The 18633-nt window shown below is 41.7% G+C and overlaps 1 protein-coding gene across 1 annotated transcript in view; it reads right to left on the bottom strand.

Annotated features, from left to right (window-relative positions):
* gabrb2b (gamma-aminobutyric acid type A receptor subunit beta2b) overlaps positions 1–17881 on the bottom strand; it is a 66821-nt gene extending 48940 nt beyond the window's left edge. The window contains exons 1-3 of the mRNA XM_085470728.1: positions 17535–17881; positions 17300–17397; positions 16687–16754 (exon numbers count right to left, since the gene is read on the bottom strand). Coding sequence (XP_085326854.1) covers positions 16687–16754; positions 17300–17397; positions 17535–17617 — 249 coding nt within the window. The 5' untranslated portion in view covers positions 17618–17881. The remainder of the gene's footprint in view (positions 1–16686; positions 16755–17299; positions 17398–17534) is intronic.
* Between the last annotated feature and the right edge of the window lie 752 nt (positions 17882–18633).

The raw sequence follows: 18633 nt of genomic DNA, 5'->3' as shown, positions 1-18633 counted from the left end.
TGGACCCCTGGAGTTTAAGCAGCCACCCGAGGGACCGCTCCGGCCTTTGTTTCCTGTTTCCGCTGGAGGGTCCGAGGGACCGCTCCGGCCTTTGTCTCCTGTTTCAGCTGGGGGGCCCGAGGAGCCCGTCCAGCAGCCTTCCTCGTCAGCTGGTGGTTCCGGAGAACCACACCAGCCTCGCGCCTCGTCGGCTGGAGGGTCCGAGGGGCCCGTTCAGCCTCCTGTCTCCGCTGGAGGGTCCGAGGGGCCCGTTCAGCAACCTTCCTCGTCAGCTGGGCACCAGCACCATGCTACATCAGCTGGAGGGCCCGAGGAGCCCATCCAGCCACCATCTGCTACGCCAGCTCCGGCCTGTGCTTCTGCTACGCCTGGCCCACCTGCCTCTGCCTGTGCTTCTGCTACGCCTGGCCCACCTGCCTCTGCCTGTGCTTCTGCTACGCCTGGCCCACCTGCCTCTGCCTGTGCTTCTGCTACGCCTGGTCCAGCCTCTGCCTGTGCTCCTGTTACGCCTGGTCCTGCCTCTGCTTCAGCGTCGCCTGGTCCTGTGCCCTCCAAGCCTCGGCCGGTGCGCCTGACACTTGGGCGCCGCCGCTGCCTTCCGCGCGGCCGGCCCCCGGACCGCCATCGCCTGAGTGGCCGCCGCTGCCTTCCGCGCGGCCGGCCCCCGGACCGCCATCGCCTGAGTGGCCGCCGCTGCCTTCCGCGCGGCCGGCCCCCGGACCGCCATCGCCTGAGTGGCCGCCGCTGCCTTCCGCACGGCCGGCCCCCGGACCGCCATCGCCTGAGTGGCCGCCGCTGCCTTCCGCACGGCCGGCCCCCGGACCGCCATCGCCTGAGTGGCCGCCGTTGCCGTCCGCACGGCCGGCCTCCCGAACTGTATCCACGTCGCCGCCGTTGCCGTCCGCACGGTCGGCCCCCCGAACTGTTTTGGACTCCTGTGCTGTCGGCCCCCTGGCCGGCCCCCCCGAACCGTTTTGGACTCCTGTGCTGTCGGCCCCCTGGCCGGCCCCCCCGAACTGTTTTGGACTCCTGTGCTGTCGGCCCCCTGGACTCTTCTGTTTTGGACTGTTTTTTTTTTTTCCTGTGTTTTGGTGTGCTTCGTTTCTTTTGGTTTTGGGCTCGTTTTTTGTTTTTGTCTTTTGGCCTTCTGGTGCTCCGGTTTTGTTTTGCTTCGAGCCCTCCTTCCTGGGCCCCCGCCGCCCGCCCTGGTCGGGTTGTTTTCTGTTTTTTCTGGCTGTTTTTTTTTTTTTTTTCTTGTTGGGCTGTCTGGAGCCAGCCTTTGAGGGGGGGGTACTGTCATGGTCCTGGGTCGGTGACCCAGTGTTTTTGGTTATGTACTTTTACTTTTGATAGTTTTGTATTTTCTAGCATTTAGTGGTGTTCCCTCTGGTTGATGTCTTCCCTGCTTGTGTATTTCCTTAGTGTAGTAAGTCTCTGTGTTTTGTCCGCGTCTTTGAGTCTGTGTCATTACGTGTATGTGTTTCCTGTTTTACTTTGAAGGGCTCTGTCTTATGTCAGTGTGTTCTGTTTACGTTTCCCCTGCCTTGTCAGTTATCATGTATTCCAGGTGTGTTCCCCTCCTGTTTCCCATCCCCTGATTCCTGGCATGTGTATTTATAGTGTGTGTTACCGTGTCCTCGTTGCTGGTTCGTCTGTGTTGTTTCCCCTCGGTCTCCCTGCATGTATTTCCCCGGACCTCCCTGCACCGTCATTCCTGGTTTGTGTGTTAGTTTACCCAGTTTAGGTTTCAGTTTCATGTTCCTAGCGCCTTTGTTGTTTGCATTTTTGTTGTTAATAAACACTCACCTGCACCAGAGCTGCCGCCTTTTGGTCCTATATATATTCCACACGGCTTGCCCCCGCAAACCGTGACAATTAGGCATTCAAAAAACATTGAACTTTGATATTTAATTAATAATAAAATCTCCTTTGGCCACAGTTACTTAAACATTAACTTTTAATCGGAAACTTTAGTCATGCATACTATTCAAGATGACTATAGGGCAATCCGTTTTCACACAGCTGTGTTAGTGAAGCCATATTCTTTGAATGTCCAATGTGAATAAGTCCCTTGAGATCATGTCTGTTTGGTTAAGGTTTGAGGTCTTACATGGCAACTCCAAAAGGCTGAATATCTTTGTGTGGTTTGATCTGTCTAATGTGGAACCAACCTGGGGGATTCTGTAGTCTAACTGGGAGACTTCAACGCTCATGTGGGCAATGTGTGCAAACCACAGTCTGTCCATAACAAACACCATGTTCAAAAATAAGGGTATCCATGAGTGCATGTACACCAGGATACCCTAGGTCGCAGGTTGATGATCGATTTTGTAATCGCATCATAAGAGCTACCATTAATTCCGCACACACGTGAAGAAAGGTGCTGAGCTGTCAACTGATCACCACCTGGCCATGAGTTAGATCAGGTTGCAGGGGAGGATGCTGGACAGACCTGGGGTCACTAAACGTATAGCGAGGGTAAACTGGGAACACCTGACAGAAGCCCCCATCCATGAGTTCTACAAGTCCAACCTCTGGCAGATGTTCAACAGTGTTCCAAGAGCAAGTGGGGACATTGAGTCCTAATGAACCATGTTTAGCACTTCCAATGCTGAAGCTGCTGAACTGACCTGTGGCCGCAAGGTGGTTGGTGCATGCTATGGTTGTAACCCCCAAACCAGATGGTGCACACTGGAGATGAACAGAGCCATCAGGCTGATGAAGGAGACTTATCCATCTTGGTTAGCCTTTGGAATTCGGAGGCAGCCGATAGATACCAACAGGCCAAGCAGAACGTGGCTTTGGTGGTGGCTGAAGAAAAATCTCAGCTGTGGGAGGAGTTTGGAGAGGCCACGGAAAAAGACTGCCTGAAAGAGATTCTGGCAAACTGTCAGGCGACTAAGGAGGTTCTCTTTTTCCACTGTGTATGGTGGAAGAGTGTGGGTGAAGTGCTGCTGATTTCAACTGAGGATATTTTTGGATAGTGGAAGGAATAATTCAAGGACTTAATTAATCCCATCGACAAGTTTTCCATAGAGGAAGCAGAATTTGGGGACAAGGGGGATGACTCGTCCATCACCGGGGGCAAGGTCACTGAGCCAGTTAAACAACTCCTTAGTTGCTTGAAAACTCTAGATGTTGTAGGGCTGTCTTGGTTGACACACCTCCACGATGTTTAGTGGAGATCAGGTGCAGTACCTCTAGATTGGCAGATTAGGGTAGTGCTTCCCATTTTTGAAGAAGGGGACCGAAGGATATGCTCCAACTAGAGGTGGATCACACTCCTCAGCCTCTATGCCAGGGTGCTGGAAAAGAACTGGTCATGTCCATGGTCATGGAACACTGGAACACCTCCTTACCCCCTCAATGATACTTTAGAGTACATGACATTTTGCCCAAGTGGTCTACATGTGTTTTGTGGACTTGGAGAAGGCATTCGACTGTTTCACTTGTGTGTTCTGTGAGAGGTGCTTTGGGAGCATGTGGTATCTGTCCCACTGCTAGGAGCCATTCGATCCTTATATAACTGTTTGAAGAGAATTATTTTGTTTATCTACAATTGTAACTTCGACAGTGATCTCACAAATTCCCAAAGGTCTGATGAACATTTTAAGCCATTGCAATGTGCAGAAAAAAAACCTTATTTCATATATGGGAGTGACAAAAAGTACAGTACTTTCTTCTGGCTATCAAGTTGTACCACCATTTATCAATCAAGAAACTGTTAGTATTGCAATATAAAATGTATTTGTTTTGTCCGTTCTCTCTAAGCTTTTCTTTTCCCCCCTCTTTCTCATGATCTCCCAAATGGTCATGGCAGAATGCTGCCCCTCCCTGATAGCGGTTCTTCCAGAGGTTTCTTCTTTTCCTTCTCATTGTCACCAAGTGCTTGCTCATAGGTGTTTGCTCAACTGATTGTTGGGGGTTTTCCTTATAATAGTTTCTTTGCCATGTAATATAAATTACATGTTGTTGTTAATGGAATTGAACTTAGGAAATGTACTTATTATATTATACATACATAAACACAAATCACAGTTAGAGAGAGAAGTACGAGAGAGAGAATCTGCAACAGCAAAAGGAAAAGCCCTTCAAAAGACTCATTTCATACTTTATCACAGCTGTCTATACAAGGTTGAATAAGATAGAAATTGTTTCATGATTCATATTCAACACGGGTGCTGGACATAAAACTCCCTTTAATGGCACAACAGGCAACCACAGAACTTGTTCTATCTTGTTGGAAACAAATACGAGAGGGAAAATCATACCTAGCCCATACCTAAGACTATGATCAATAAGCTTGTATTGTCTGTGTTTTGGGTTTTTTTGGACTGAAAACTAGCCATCTAAATTTAAACTAAACTTGTAACTTGCATAAAAGTAACAATGCTAAAATGCTTTCCCATAAGACAGAAGTGAGAGCAAACATATCCTTTAGGCCAAGTGCTACTGCTGCATTACACCGCTCAGCGCTATCCCATTATCAACTCTGTGCCACGTTCAACTGCTGTGAAAACCAATCCACACTTCCTGGTTCTCCTGCCAAGCCATTATCAACTTCTCGTATTTTGACAAGCTGCGATAAAGTAGGATATAGTCCTGTGCTCCATTGACAGCTAGTATCATGAGTTTTCACACACTGTAAAATCTATGTTATTGCCAGACATGAAGCAAATCATGTGACCAACAGTCAAATTTATAGCAAAGATAAACAGTCACAAACACGTTAATAAATCTGTTTAATCAGAGAAGGAAGAAAATATATACACACAAGAATATACACAAGGAAAAAAAATATTGTAACTTTGTAATTGCTGGCCTCATGTAAGGTTTATTAAAAGATTAGCGTCAAGAATCTTCCAAATAACTTTCTCATTTGGTTTGTTATACATTATAGTTATTGCAACTGACAACATTCTCAGTTGGTTGGTAAAATGAAATAATTTTAATGAAATAGTGATTTGATTTTGACTCCTAATGTAGCACCCCGGTAAGTATTACTGTTGTATTTAACAGGTATCACTGATTGGATCATTATTCTCTTATAATAGGAGAAAAAAACCCAGCATTGTTAAGAATTTTTGCGGCGGCTGTACTACAAAGCAAGTTTAGCATACCCAGGATAACTTTGTCTTATCTGGGCTCAGTTATCTTAATACTAGCAATTCAGCAATGTGTTCACACTATGGTGGTTATCAAATGTAGACTCAGCTTGCCTATAAATTTGGATTAAAAGTCAGCAAATGCAAATAGTTATCCTGTTTTAGGATTAAACCACTGTATCTCTTAGTGGCCACGCTTTTGTACACACTGTATTTTAATGTATGTGAATAACATCTACACTAACAATAAACTGAGAGTAAATGTTTTAACTGCTGTGGTAAGGGTAGCCTGTGAAATCATTGTTTACCTCAAATGTCAGGTGTGAAGTCCATGTCTATGTGTTATAATTTACACTTTTCAATTGTGTTTTGGTCAAGGTGTTTACAATGTCCATCTTACAAATCATTATATATTGCTAATCAGAAAGAAAAACAAGAACAACACCTTTAACACTTAAAAAAACTTTAGTCCCTATTACTGTCCTATCACTGGGAGATAAGGGGTCTTCCATGTATGGTTATGTTATTTTCCTGAGCACTGATTGGTCAGTAGAGGGTGACTGCTAATCCTTTATCTCAAACATTACCTGCTGTAGTGCAAGTGCTTAACTGGCTTTAATTCATCAGTCATTATAGAATTATGAAAAACAAAAACAAACAAACAATTGTATATTACATATTATTAGTGTCTTATTTGCTTAGTTCTGATGACTATAAATGTCATCTGACTTTTATAACCTGTAACCTTCATGTCACTCTAAAATTTTGCCCTACTGACATGTTTAACTTTGTTCAAAAGGTTGTACTAAATGTGAGTGGCTACGCTGTGTCGTATTGTTCCCTGGATAATTACGGCATCTTTCTGTGTCATGACCGTTCTTGTTTCATAATAGACGTTTTAGAAAAAAAACATATTTTTACCCTTCCCTCTTGTCCAATTTTTGGGATGCATTTAAAGAGAACAAACACATACAAATAAAGAGAAGCAAATCTCTGTAAATGTGTCTGGCACCCTTTGCATCTGGAAACACTGTACAGAGCTATTTTGTTGTTTGACAACAGGCACTAAAGCAAAGACTTGCATCTGCACTCTCACACACATCATTTTGACCTCTGGTAGGTCACTGCAGTGGGATGAGCCAAAATGAAGCAATCTCCCTGCACTCACACTTCATGGGATATCATACTGAGTGTGTCAGTCAGAACATGTTACTTGATTAACAACCTAAAAATAGATCCCACGCAGTGATGAGTGTTATCCCTGGTACACAACACTCAACAGCAATGCTTACACACTAACACTCATATTTTGAACACACAGTCGATCGTGATTCAACTCGTGCCCTTCCTATTAAGAAAAAGAGCAGGCAAAATGGAAAGTGCACCCAAATGTGGCTGTGACTATGAGTATTATATGCATCTGTCTTTGCTTTTCTGTAACACAACTTCAGTGACACAACATACTGTGCAGCTCTCAGCTTTGAAGATAAATGTGTGCACAGTAAACTGTGAGTGTCAGAGACATATCATACCATCTTTAATGCATAAATAGTCACCTGGCATCCAGCCATGACAGCATATGGCTAAAAAAATGTTTCAATCAAAGGAAAATAGCTGCCACTAAACATTTATCACTGATTAACACTGGGAATTAAGTAATTATATAGGCTCAGCGTCTTTGGCAAAAATAACACTAGCTTTGAGGAATCTGAGATTAGACCTGTTTGTGTCCTAGTCCAGTCCATTCCACACTGTGCTGACTGTCTTAGTTTCAGCAACTAACAGGATTTTAAGAATATTCATCAGTATGTGGGGTTGAATAAAAAGGTTCTAAAGCTCAGCACATAGTTCATGCTACATTTTCTCCTTGGAAGTCTAGGACTAAACTTGCAAATCCTCATTTGTGATTTAAACATGGACTTCAAACTTGTGCAAAGAGCTCTGAATGTGACCCAATCTTCATGTGCAGGATGATGCCTGGCGTGGAGAGTTTTCTGCTGCACACAAAAAATCAAACAGCAGTCTCCAAAAAAAGAGTCCACAATGTCCAAACCTGAAGGCAGGAGAATCACCAGAACCATGCTCATCAACTGACTTTGTATGCAACCACACAAGCCATCTTGGGTTTATTTCCTGAAAGCGGATGGTTGATTGTACTGTCACTCCTAATTTGTCTCTCCAAAGGTGAGTCCATAAAAAGTTCAAAAGAAATATGTTGTGATATTTTTTGCTGGTTTTTGTTTTAACGAATAAACTAACAAAAAAAAACAACAACCATTGAGCAGGTGTGCGCAAACACTACAGTAATACACACAAACAAATAGAGTAGTGGGACCACTGAACTGAGAGATGCCTGCAAAAATGGTAGGCTAGCCGATTAACCCACTTTGATTTGTAACTCTGTCTAATCCCCCCTGCAGCAGGGCCTCAGCCTTGTGTCATTATCAAATAGGCAAAGAAAAAATGAAAATGAGAGATACACTTTGGAGGGAGAGAGAGAAAGAGAGAGACAGACGGGAAAATATAACAGAGCAACATAATATAAGGGTAGAAATTATTACCTTGCAATACTCAATAGAACAGTGGCAATATGCTGTTAAATCGCCCTGCTCTGCCCACCGACACGAAAACAAGATGATTTTAGACCTACTGCTGCAGGGAATGTGCTGTTGTCTGAACATCCAGCCCATCATTCTCTGTCACAGGCAGCAGTGAATCAGATGCTTAACTAGTGAGCTTGTTTAACCTGAGGGAATTGATTACATGCCTTCCTTCCCTTGACATTTAGAGCTATGGTACTAATTGTACAATATGCAATGTCTGTAATATTAATAGCAATCTAAGAAGTACATTTCTGGTGCATGTGTGGATACAGTGATGGGTGTATGAAACTCAGCTGATATTTCAAAGATAACCAGATTTGAGTTATATCAAGATGTGAAAATGCAGTGGCCAAACACTTAAAGGATTCCTCCATGTACAATTTAGTGTACCCATGGGACACCCAGCTTTTAATATTTTGAAAAGTTTTAGTGAATTTGTTTTTTTGCATTTGCGAAAGTGTTGAACTCCATATGTTCCTTTCTTTGTTCTGCCTATCCAGTTTCCTTAACAGGAAAGAGTGCAGAGAGGCAAAGTGCAGTAAGACAATGGTATTCTGGCAGTAAATATATCCATCTTTGCTGTTTAGCTTGCATTCAACCCAGCACAGAAACTTTTTAACAGCTTAAGGTTCAACACTTTTAACCTTATGATGGAACAGGATGAAAAGTGAGAGGCTAAGTATAGCAAGGCTGTGAACTGTGCCTAAACTTTGAACCTAATTAAATACCATCCATCCATACGTACATGTTCTTCCACCTATCTGGGGCTGGGTCACAGGGCAGGAGCCTAAGCGGATAACCACCATCTCCAGTTTGTCCGTGGGAACAAGAAGGTGTACTCAGGCCAGCCCAGCGTGTCCTGGGTCTGCCCCATGGCCTCCTGCTGGTGGGACATGCCCGGAACACCTCACCGAGTAGGCGCCCATGAGGCATTCTCATCAGATGCCCGAATCACCTCAACTGGCTCCTTTCGATTTGTAGGAGTAGTACTATGAACCCCTCCCGGATGGGCAAACTCTTCACCCTATCTCTAAGGGAAAAGCTAGGTTTCCTTCGGCGAAAGCTCTTTTCTGCTGCTTGTATCCGTTTACTTTTTCCTTTCAGTCGCTACACAAAGCTTGTGACCATTGGTGAGGGTAGGGACATAGATTGACCGTTAAATCGAGGGCTTGGCTTCTACATTTAGCTCTCTCTTTAGAATGACGAACTGATGGACATACCGGCATTTTTGCAGTCACTGCAACAATCTGTCGGTTGATCTACTGCTCTTTTCACTCGTGAACAAGACCCCGAGATACTTAAACTCCTTCTTTCAGTAACTCATCCTTGGCCTGGAGTGGGCACTCCACCTATTTCCAGCTGAGGACCATGGCCTTAGACTTGGAGGCCACCACCTAATGAAGCCAACAGAACCACATCATCTGCAAAAAGGGATTGTTAGACTGCCCAAGTGAAAGCTTTTCAACACTTGGCTACGCCTAATTAAATACAGTGATCGAAAAACTACTTTTGAATCATAACTCGGGGCTGAGGACAGGTTTTGTAAAGACGAGTTGTGTGATTTTAAAAAGATACCTGCAGTGAGATGAGAAATAATGGCAAGCTAACTCCTTAGTCCCTATTTAGTCAGACATCTTTGTACACACGGCTTAAGAGATTTCGACTGCACAAAAACCTGTGGTAATCTTGTCATGGGGACAGCTGCTCCATCTTTCTCTCCTCCCTCCTCTGCCTCTGACTATTTCCTGTGCTCTCAGTAATATAATATCACTTTCAGCTATGTCATTCTTTCTTCATGCCCACCAGCCACTGTTTTTGAATTTTCCTGTTGCTTCTTGACACTGATCACAATGACCTCTCTTTCTACCTTATCTGAAATTAATAGCACATAGAAAACATTTTCCAGGTTGCCTAAGTTGTCTTATTCCCGTGTTGCTGCAGCCTTCACTGTGTTCCACTTGTCTGTACCTGCTTATATGATCATCAGCCTCCTTTTTGATTTACTGCCTACCCACGGCATTTTAAATGTGTTTGCTACATCTGATTGACTTTGGTTCCAACTGTTAGCTTGCTTATTGAGCAACTAAATACTCAATCTTCTCTACAGTTTCAGGCTACACTCAGCAATCCAGATTGGAGATCCTTCAGCACTCTCTTTATAACAGTTGTTGCTAGGCAGTTGTGTCATGGCGCTCAGTTTGGTACTACTTTAGTTGCTTTTAATTGCTATTAGACACTGTGTGAATGGTAAGTGGTCTAGTTAAGAAATATGTTAATTTGTTAAATTTGCAATTGTTTTTTAAAAGATAACACGAGTGGAAATCTTTGTTTTTATTACTGTAAAACATTTTAGGATAACATTTAATAAAATTGCATTACAAGTGCTTTTTGATGTCCATGCCCTGTCTCTAAAACAATCAATACTTAAAATAAAGAAGTTTAGTAATGAATAATTCCAGCTAGTTTCCAAAATATGTGAACACTGATGGAACATGTATTACTTGCTTTGTATGTGTTAAAGAATTTAAATTTACTTTACATACTATATTCATAAAGCCAACAAACAGAGTCTTAAGGCTCTGACACGTGTTTTTTTTTTACCCTAAACTTGTTGGTATTTATTGGTGAGGCACATCCTCGGTGATCACTTTATCGTGTACAGTGCTCATCAAAGGAGGAAATTCCTCATTTATGTTTATTCTGTTCAAGTTTTACATTCATTTTCTTAATCTCCCTGATGAAGAGGATCATTTAGAACCTTATTTCTGTTTACCTGCTTTATTATATCATGGTCTTATCGCAGAAACACAATTATTAGCTTCAGCCTCATTTATATTCTGCTAATAGCTTCTGCTAACACCTACCTGTAGGTTATGTGTTCTTACTGTTGACATAAAAAAGTAATCCTATGTTGTGTACATAAACACCCACATAAATTATGCCTTTTTTTAAAACAAGATTCAAGTGACCCATGACTTAACTGTAAATAGATTACTAAAACTCTATAGGCTGGCATCCATCCATCTGTTTTCATAACCATGTATCCAATTCAGGATCATAGGCAGAGCTGGAGCCTATCACACATAGGAAAGAGGTGGGGGACACCCATGACAGGTTGCCAGTCTACCACAGAGAGACAGCGACATGGATATAGGTGTGAATGTGAGCAGTCACAACTATACAGCCAAAATAGAATCGCTTATTACCCTAATATGCACGTCTTTGGACTTGTGAAAAAGGTTGGTGCACTAGGAGGGAACCCACACATGCAGAGGGAGAACGTACTAACACACAAAAATGCCTCAGAACCTAGAATCTTTCTCCAGTGAGGAACAGGGTCATCACTAAAACACAATTTCATCTCCAACATCCTCTGCACAATGTCATATTTACTTGTTGATTTCTATGCAAGGTGAAGAATTTCCATTTCCGTTTCATGTTTTTCCTCTTCATGCTGATTAGACAGAGGAAAGTCATGGCCAGATTTACAGGTGGAAAGAGGTATCACAATGAAAACTGCCATGAAAGAAAATATTAAGAGAGTGAGAGGGTGGAGAATATTCTGTGACACAAGGGTTTCTGTCTGAAGAACAAACTATACCAAGGAAACAGGTTACACCTGGAAGCAGTGGGAGAGACAAGTGAATGCCAAGGACAGGAACTTATTAGAAAAGTTCAAAATGCATCACAGCTTAATAATGAGGGAGTTGAAAATATTCCCTGTGAATATAAATGTATGAGTAAACACGTTTCACTAAAATACTCACTGTGATAAATATTTTTATTTGGACTGACCTCCAAATCAGCCTTTTTTCCCCTTTCAAACTTTTGCTACAATAAGAGTAAACAAACCTGAAAGTATTCACAAATAAATTATAAGCTTTTCCTACCAAATAACATGGTAGCATCAATATACAATGAAGGAGGTCTTTTATTTCCAAATGTGTTCTTCTATTGATATATAAAGGTTGTTCACAATTCTTACATAACATTTTCCAGTGCTTTCATAATCAGCTGATTAAATACTACAAATTAAGGATGCTTCAGATGTTGTAGGTTTTGGAAGCAAAAGTTACTGTGGCAGACTGCAACGCACAATGCAAACCTGCTATGCATCTGTCCATAGTCTCTTTTAGCTTATAAAGTAGTTTTATGGCCCGCAACTGTACAATTATTGTGTTCAGCTTGTTTTCTTAAATAAATAAATAAATAAAAACCCTGAATGTGACCATGGGTGCATTTGTCTGGACTCTGGTCTCTTGCATTATTCCAACAACTTCACTGAGGATCTGTTAAAATACCAGTTTATGAGATGAGACATGACTATAGACCAGCGAGGGCTTTGGATTTGCGAATGTATGCATGTGCATGGGAGAAACACAGACACACTGTACTTCTCATTAAAGACATTTTAAGTATGTCCATGTCTGTTCACAGACTGAGGATAAGAAGTCACTTCACTACACGAGGCACTTCAATGAGCTTTTAGCAAGTGTAACTTTTAATGAAGACGTTTTGACTAGTTATAGCCTTCCCAAAGTTAGAGGCATGGTTATAACTTTTACACTGAAAAAAGAAGATTTTTTTTTAGTCATTTTAATCAAAGTATGCCATCAAGTTGCAAAATTTCCAACTCAAATAAATATTACCAATATTTTCTAAATAGCTTGTTTCAAATTTATATCTGAGCAAAGACGATTTAATAGTTTCACATTTAATTTGACACTTTGCACACCAAAAAACATTGGTGTGTCTTCACAAATTCACACATGTTGATTGAGTTTTAGCACATTTCTTTTTATTTCCTTCCACAAATGAAAGGTGTTTCAGTTTGTGAATCTTCACACATTGCTTCTTCGCTTCCATTAGTTACTATGCAACAACCATGGAGCAGGAGTGTGGGGGTAATTGGAGTACTGGCAAAGCCTGCAGCAATCAACCTGTGTATAGCTTTGGTGAAACCCTGCCAAAGTGTGTGGGCTTTGACAAAAAAAAGACAATAGAGCTGATGTATTCTTTAATGAAAATAGATTTAGTGGCGCTCATTATTTTCTAAGATTACATGACACCCATCAATTGGTTTAACCTTATTATGATCTGATTAAGCAGATGTTTTCTTCCCCACTGACATTTTATACTAAGTGTTCTTCAGTGTTCAAACCCATGTCATGGAAACCTATTTAAACTAATACTGACACGGTTGAACATTCCTCCGTACGTCATCTGCTCATTGGTATACAGCTCTATCCAGATTACTGAAGGTGGCTGTGACATAGATTTAGACATATCTATAGAAGCAGGCTTAATATCATTTTAAAGCTCTTAGGTCTGGGATGAGATATTGTGCAATACCACATAAGTGCTATCACAATCTTTCTTCCTTTTTAATATCATGTGGTAAGCAATAATCTCCTGCCTTTCAGCCAACATCCATTATAATGTATCTTTATGATATATAGTATAAGCGGTAGAGTTTTCCGTACAGTCTTCATGCATTTACACCAGATGTGCTGAGAGGTGGTACCAAAATTGAAGGGGGTCTGAAGTTTGCAGTCCCTCTCCAACAATCAATAAGCTCCTTTCGACCTTTATGTGCATCAATAATGGTATTTCTGCCTTTTGGAGGGGGATAAGAACTTTTCTTCATCCTCAGACAGGAATATTTCTCTCCTGTGAAAACTGCTGGCTTAAACTTCAACTGCTCAGGAGCTAAACCAAAAGTAAATATTGAGACTTGAGCAGCAGAGCAGCAGAGAAGCAGAAGACAATTACTGAGAGGATTGAAGGGAGATCTACTAATGCCTCTATATTCCCACTTAATTTCCACTATTTTTTCTATTTTTTATTTTGACCACGACATGAATCAAGGCTTGCAAGCCACTTGCCTTAGGTTGAATGTCTAACATGTCATTGGTATTCCGAGTGTGCGTCCCTCTCTGTATGTCCACCTCTGAGTCACGCAGAATGAACCCTCTGCAGCACTAGGTACATGACCTTCCCTCCAACACCAGCACCGCTGCTGGCTCTCCACATGGTAACTTGTTAATGTCAGAGCTCTTTCTCCTATCTGTCTCTGTCTCTCTCTCTGTCTCTTTATGTCACATACTGAAAAGTGAAAAATGTGACCCCTAGGTCTTAGACAATCATATCCAAAGTCCCAAGCCAAAGATTGTGACACTGGGTCCAAAACACAGGAACAAGTGACCTTTCACTGGCCACATCCTCTTCATTGTCAAGCCGCAATCCTTAAAAAAACCCAAACATGTAATATAGTTTTCTATATGGCACAATCATCAGTGAAGATATGCATGTACAGTTTTAATATTAAAACCCCTCATAAATATTATGAGGGGTTATGTGATGAATACCAGAGACGGCCACCCATGCTTAAAGGCTCTTTTAGGTTGAGAACTCATCTAAAGTGAGTTTGATGCAAATGGATCTATGACACTGAGGACAAATGCTGCAAAAGATGTATTTATTTTAAAAGGTCTTTTGCAAAATGTCAACAAATACATATGCCATCACCTGGTGTCTCTGCTTCAGATGTGAGGCCTCCAACATAGAGTAATGCCAGACTAGCAGATTCAATTGATATATACATACCAAAACATGGATGTTCTGTTCTACCATGAAGATAAATGCAGCTCTGCTGGATGCATTCCTCTGTGACATCTCTCCATTATCCTCGACCCTCAACCCTTTTCCGTTCAATAAAGAAAGTACACAGGGAGGTTCTATCCCTGCACTGAAATAAGTGGCAGACAGAGAGCCAGATGGGGTAGAGGAAATGGAAGAAAGGAAAGTGCTTCTACACCAGCTGCTATCCTGAAAAGTGGCTACATTTAGAGGAAGACAAGAGATCAAAGATGCTGAGACCATTACACACACATGTGGCCTCTTCTTTTTATGAGACTCCAGTGGGTCAGGTGGTAATGACTCTGCTTTCACATTAGAGGGTGTTTAGTAGGCCAAACCTAACAAAGGCTTCTCATGATCAAAAGAAGCAGCTTTTTTGTGTTTAGATGGAGAGTGGGATTTTTTTTTGTTGTTGTTTGTCCGTGTGGGGGTGCATGAATATAAATCCCAGCTGTGGTGTGCTTGTAGGCAAGAATAATGATGTTAGGTTAGGTCAGTTTTTTTTTCTGAATGTTGTTGGGAGTTGAAAGTATTAGCAAAAATAGTTTTGGCACACCATGGTATCTAGCTCATAATCTATTACAGTTTCCTGATTTGCTTCCCGCACTGTTCCATGTAATCTAAATAACATAAATATCATTATTTACTTTCTAGCACTATTGTCATTTAATAATAAGTTCCTGCTGTTGTGCATTTTCTGAGAAAATATACAGAGAGGACACAAATTAAATGAAAAACCATGATGCTCGACCCCCACTGTACAGTGAGGTGATGTAACGACCTGTTATGCTGTGGGAACCTGAACCCTGCCATTTGGGTAGACTTGATCAAAATAGGAGAAAAGTATAAGGTTGTTCTAATAATAACTTTTTGCTACGATGAAACACTTCTATCGTGTCATCCTGGATGACAATTTCCCCATCCATAGGGCATAAGGGTCCTAATGTGGTTTAATGAGTTTGAAAATAATGTGAATCACTAGTAACGTAACACATGGTATGCTGTCCTTTTTTCCTAACCAGCCTGCATCTATAAATTGCATAAACATGTTCACATGCTTAGTTATTCTATAATTAATCTGGATGAGGATGGAAAGAACATCATGAATGCATTTGATACATGAAAATACATCTTATTTTAGCACTTACAGTACAGTTCTGAACCTACACTCTCTTTAACAAGTACATATACATGAACAACCTCTATGTAAGGCAGCTTTCAACATCCTTCACACAGAGAAAACATGGCTTTAATTAAGAATTCAAAGCCACAGTCCTAGGCTCCAAAGACTTGCATTGTGTATGCATGTGTGTGCGTACCTGTGTATGTGGGTGTGTGTGTGACTGATTGTGCAAGTCCTCAAATACATGCAAATAGACATATTATCATCTGTTTTCTCACTCTTGCGAATCAACAGAGGCACGAAGATAACAACACAAGCGACAGTGTTTGGGTGCTGCAGCCCACAATTTCCTAGAGTGAAACATATGCAACATATCACAGATAGCAACACCAAAACAACTGCTGCAGCAGGACACAGCTAGACATTTCATGTAAAAGTTGTAAATACTAATGTGCCAGCTCCCACTGTTGAAGTAAAACATTAAAAGAAGAAGTTTAAAAAAAATGTAGGAGTGACAATGCACCTATCAAAAGCTAATGCATAACATCATAAATATCATTTTGGCCCCCTTTGCTTGGTGTATTATAAGTGTCAAGCTGACCTTCCAGTGTGATAAAATACATGTCTCTGTTTCTCTCAAAACCGAGGTGATGTTCTATAATATCGTCACTAGGAGGCGCACTTGTATGAAACTTAATCACCTCTCATAGCTACAGCTGCTGAAGTTCCTCCACTGTCACTATTACTAGCAAAATCCCAGCTTTGACAGACTCGTCAAAAACGATGTTTCAGAAAATCTTGTCAGCGTTGAGACTTTTGTTAATATCAAAACTTCCCTCAAGATAGATGGAAGTACACTGCAGGTGCGTGCCATGTATGCAGATTGAACTTTATTCCCTAAAACAATTGATTGTGTTAGGTTAGTGATGCTTGGCTGTGCAGCCTTTTTGCTCAGAAAATGAGGCTGCAATCAGCTTAAAAGACCAAAAACCAATCGTCAATCTATTCCAGTCAATTTAAAAGCTCCAAAGAGGTTTAATTCGTGTCATGACACACAATGATCAGTGGCTTTGAAGTCTCAAACTCACGCCCACTGATTTGATCTGGCACGTTCACACAGCCTATGGTGGGCATCTCCCACCATAGGCTTAAGCATAACAGCTATCACTATCGTCACACACTGTCCCAAAAGTAGAGGTGATAATGGCCTACTTACCATATTGACTTCTGATACCATGTCTATGCTGGCTATATCTATATTCATTCCCACTCCAACCGGAGGACCTGGGCAGATGAAAACAAGCACACACAAAAAAGAAGACACTGCACATCAGATGTAGCCCGAGTGATTCGCTGACATATCGGTTAATAATGAGTACATGACTAGGAAGCACACAGTTGTGAATTTAGCTCTTGTCAGCTGAATAACAGTTTACAGTGTTCATTTCGGGTGGGATTAGATGCGTTGGCCAGCAGTGAAAGTATTGGTATTGCCTCTAAAAGTTGCTGACTTTAGCTCAGATAGTTCTAACGTATTTCCGTGACAATAAACGCCTGAGTTGGACGTTAATATTAAGAAAAATGAGCAGATACTGTTTTTTCCCCAACTCTGGAGACTCGTCATTCAAATAAATGTGCTGGTGCAATTTATCATCCACATGTGTTCTGGCGTTAGTCGTATTTTATCTACACTGTCATTCTAAAGCTGATATATCCTCCCCCCCTCCTTACTTGCTTAAAACTGCCCAGTTAACACATTAACTGTAATATTTCACAGGCTGACAACGCGCTGCCTTTAACATAGTATCGGAAAATAGAAGTACATTTACCTCCGAAATCTGGCCTCAATCGTATATCATAACCTTTTAACAGTCTGTCCACCGTTTCTTTGACCAAAGACATATTGCTAGGGTCACTGACACTGGCACTATGGACGAAGAAAACACAGAAAGAGACAAAATCAGATTCAAACAGGATATATTCTTCAAACAGAAGTGCCTAAGTATTTCCCATGCCGTCTGTAATACACTTAGTAAAACGAGTGGAGCATCCTCCGTCACTTACCTTTGAGCGCACACCATGGCCACAATGACGGGGAGCAAGCAGACGATAAAACACATCATTCTTCGTCTTCTGAACACTACCATATTTAAACTCTGTGTTTTTTCGCTCTTTTAGGAAAGACGAGGTCTAACTTATTCTTGCCAGCGCAGTAATTCCAATGCCGGGCGCATGCGTACTCCCGACCACAACACCGAGAGGCAGCACCGCTGCCGCTGATGGTACTGGCAAATCTAGGAGAAAATTTAAAGGAGAATCAAGACTTTAGGTTGCTCAGGGGCATATGGGGGTCTCCCCGTTTCTTTCCTTTTTTTTTGTTTTGTTTGTTTTGGATATGCGTGAGAGAGAGAGAGAGAGAGAGAGAATGCGTGGGCGTGTGTTTTGATTTTTTACACGTTGAGCGGTTGTTTAAAAAGCAACAACTGTGATAGAAAAAGCGATAGTTCGACACTCGTGAGATTACTGAAAATTGTGGGTGTGGTTGTGTCTTTCCACTAGCTTTTTTTTCCGGACATCAGTTAGCCAACTCGTCAGTCCCCGAGCAAACCACTGAAGGCACTAAATCTCTTTGCTCCTGCAGAGCAACTCGGCAGCTCTCAGTTGAAGTCTGCACGACACAGTTCATATTCTAAATTTAGCATCTTTGTTTGTGAAACAGCAGCACTGTGGTGAAGCATTTAACTAAAATCTAGTTTTATAGATTCTGGAATTGGTCACAGACCTAAGCGTTGGTGAAGAGGAAAGGATATGTATACGTTCTTAAACCAAAGATCTAATCGACATAGGATATGTGCAAATATTATCAGATATGAGTATACATCAGTGACATTGTTTGTCCAAACCAGGAGACAAAACTTTTCCTACAGCTGGGGTACACAACAGGTCCGCAATTTGCTCAACGCCCAGAGAAAGAGAAAAAAAAGCCTTTCTATCCATGATGCTTAAACCAGTGAATTCAGTCAGCCGCTCCCCTTGACATTGCCCATGGAGCTCTCTCTCTCTCTCTCTCTCTCCCTCCCTCTCCCTCTCTCTCTCTCTCTCTCCTGTATATCGTGATATCGTGTCTAAACCAGCAGTTGCTCACACATCGACCTCAACGCAT

Source organism: Copadichromis virginalis, linkage group LG10 (genome assembly GCF_057382275.1).
Source record: "Copadichromis virginalis isolate Kocher_CV1m ecotype Utaka linkage group LG10, C_Virginalis_male_GT1.1, whole genome shotgun sequence".
NCBI classification, from domain to species: Eukaryota; Metazoa; Chordata; class Actinopteri; order Cichliformes; family Cichlidae; genus Copadichromis; species Copadichromis virginalis.
Note: the sequence above shows the minus strand (reverse complement) of the source record. Positions and strands in the feature narration are given on the sequence as shown.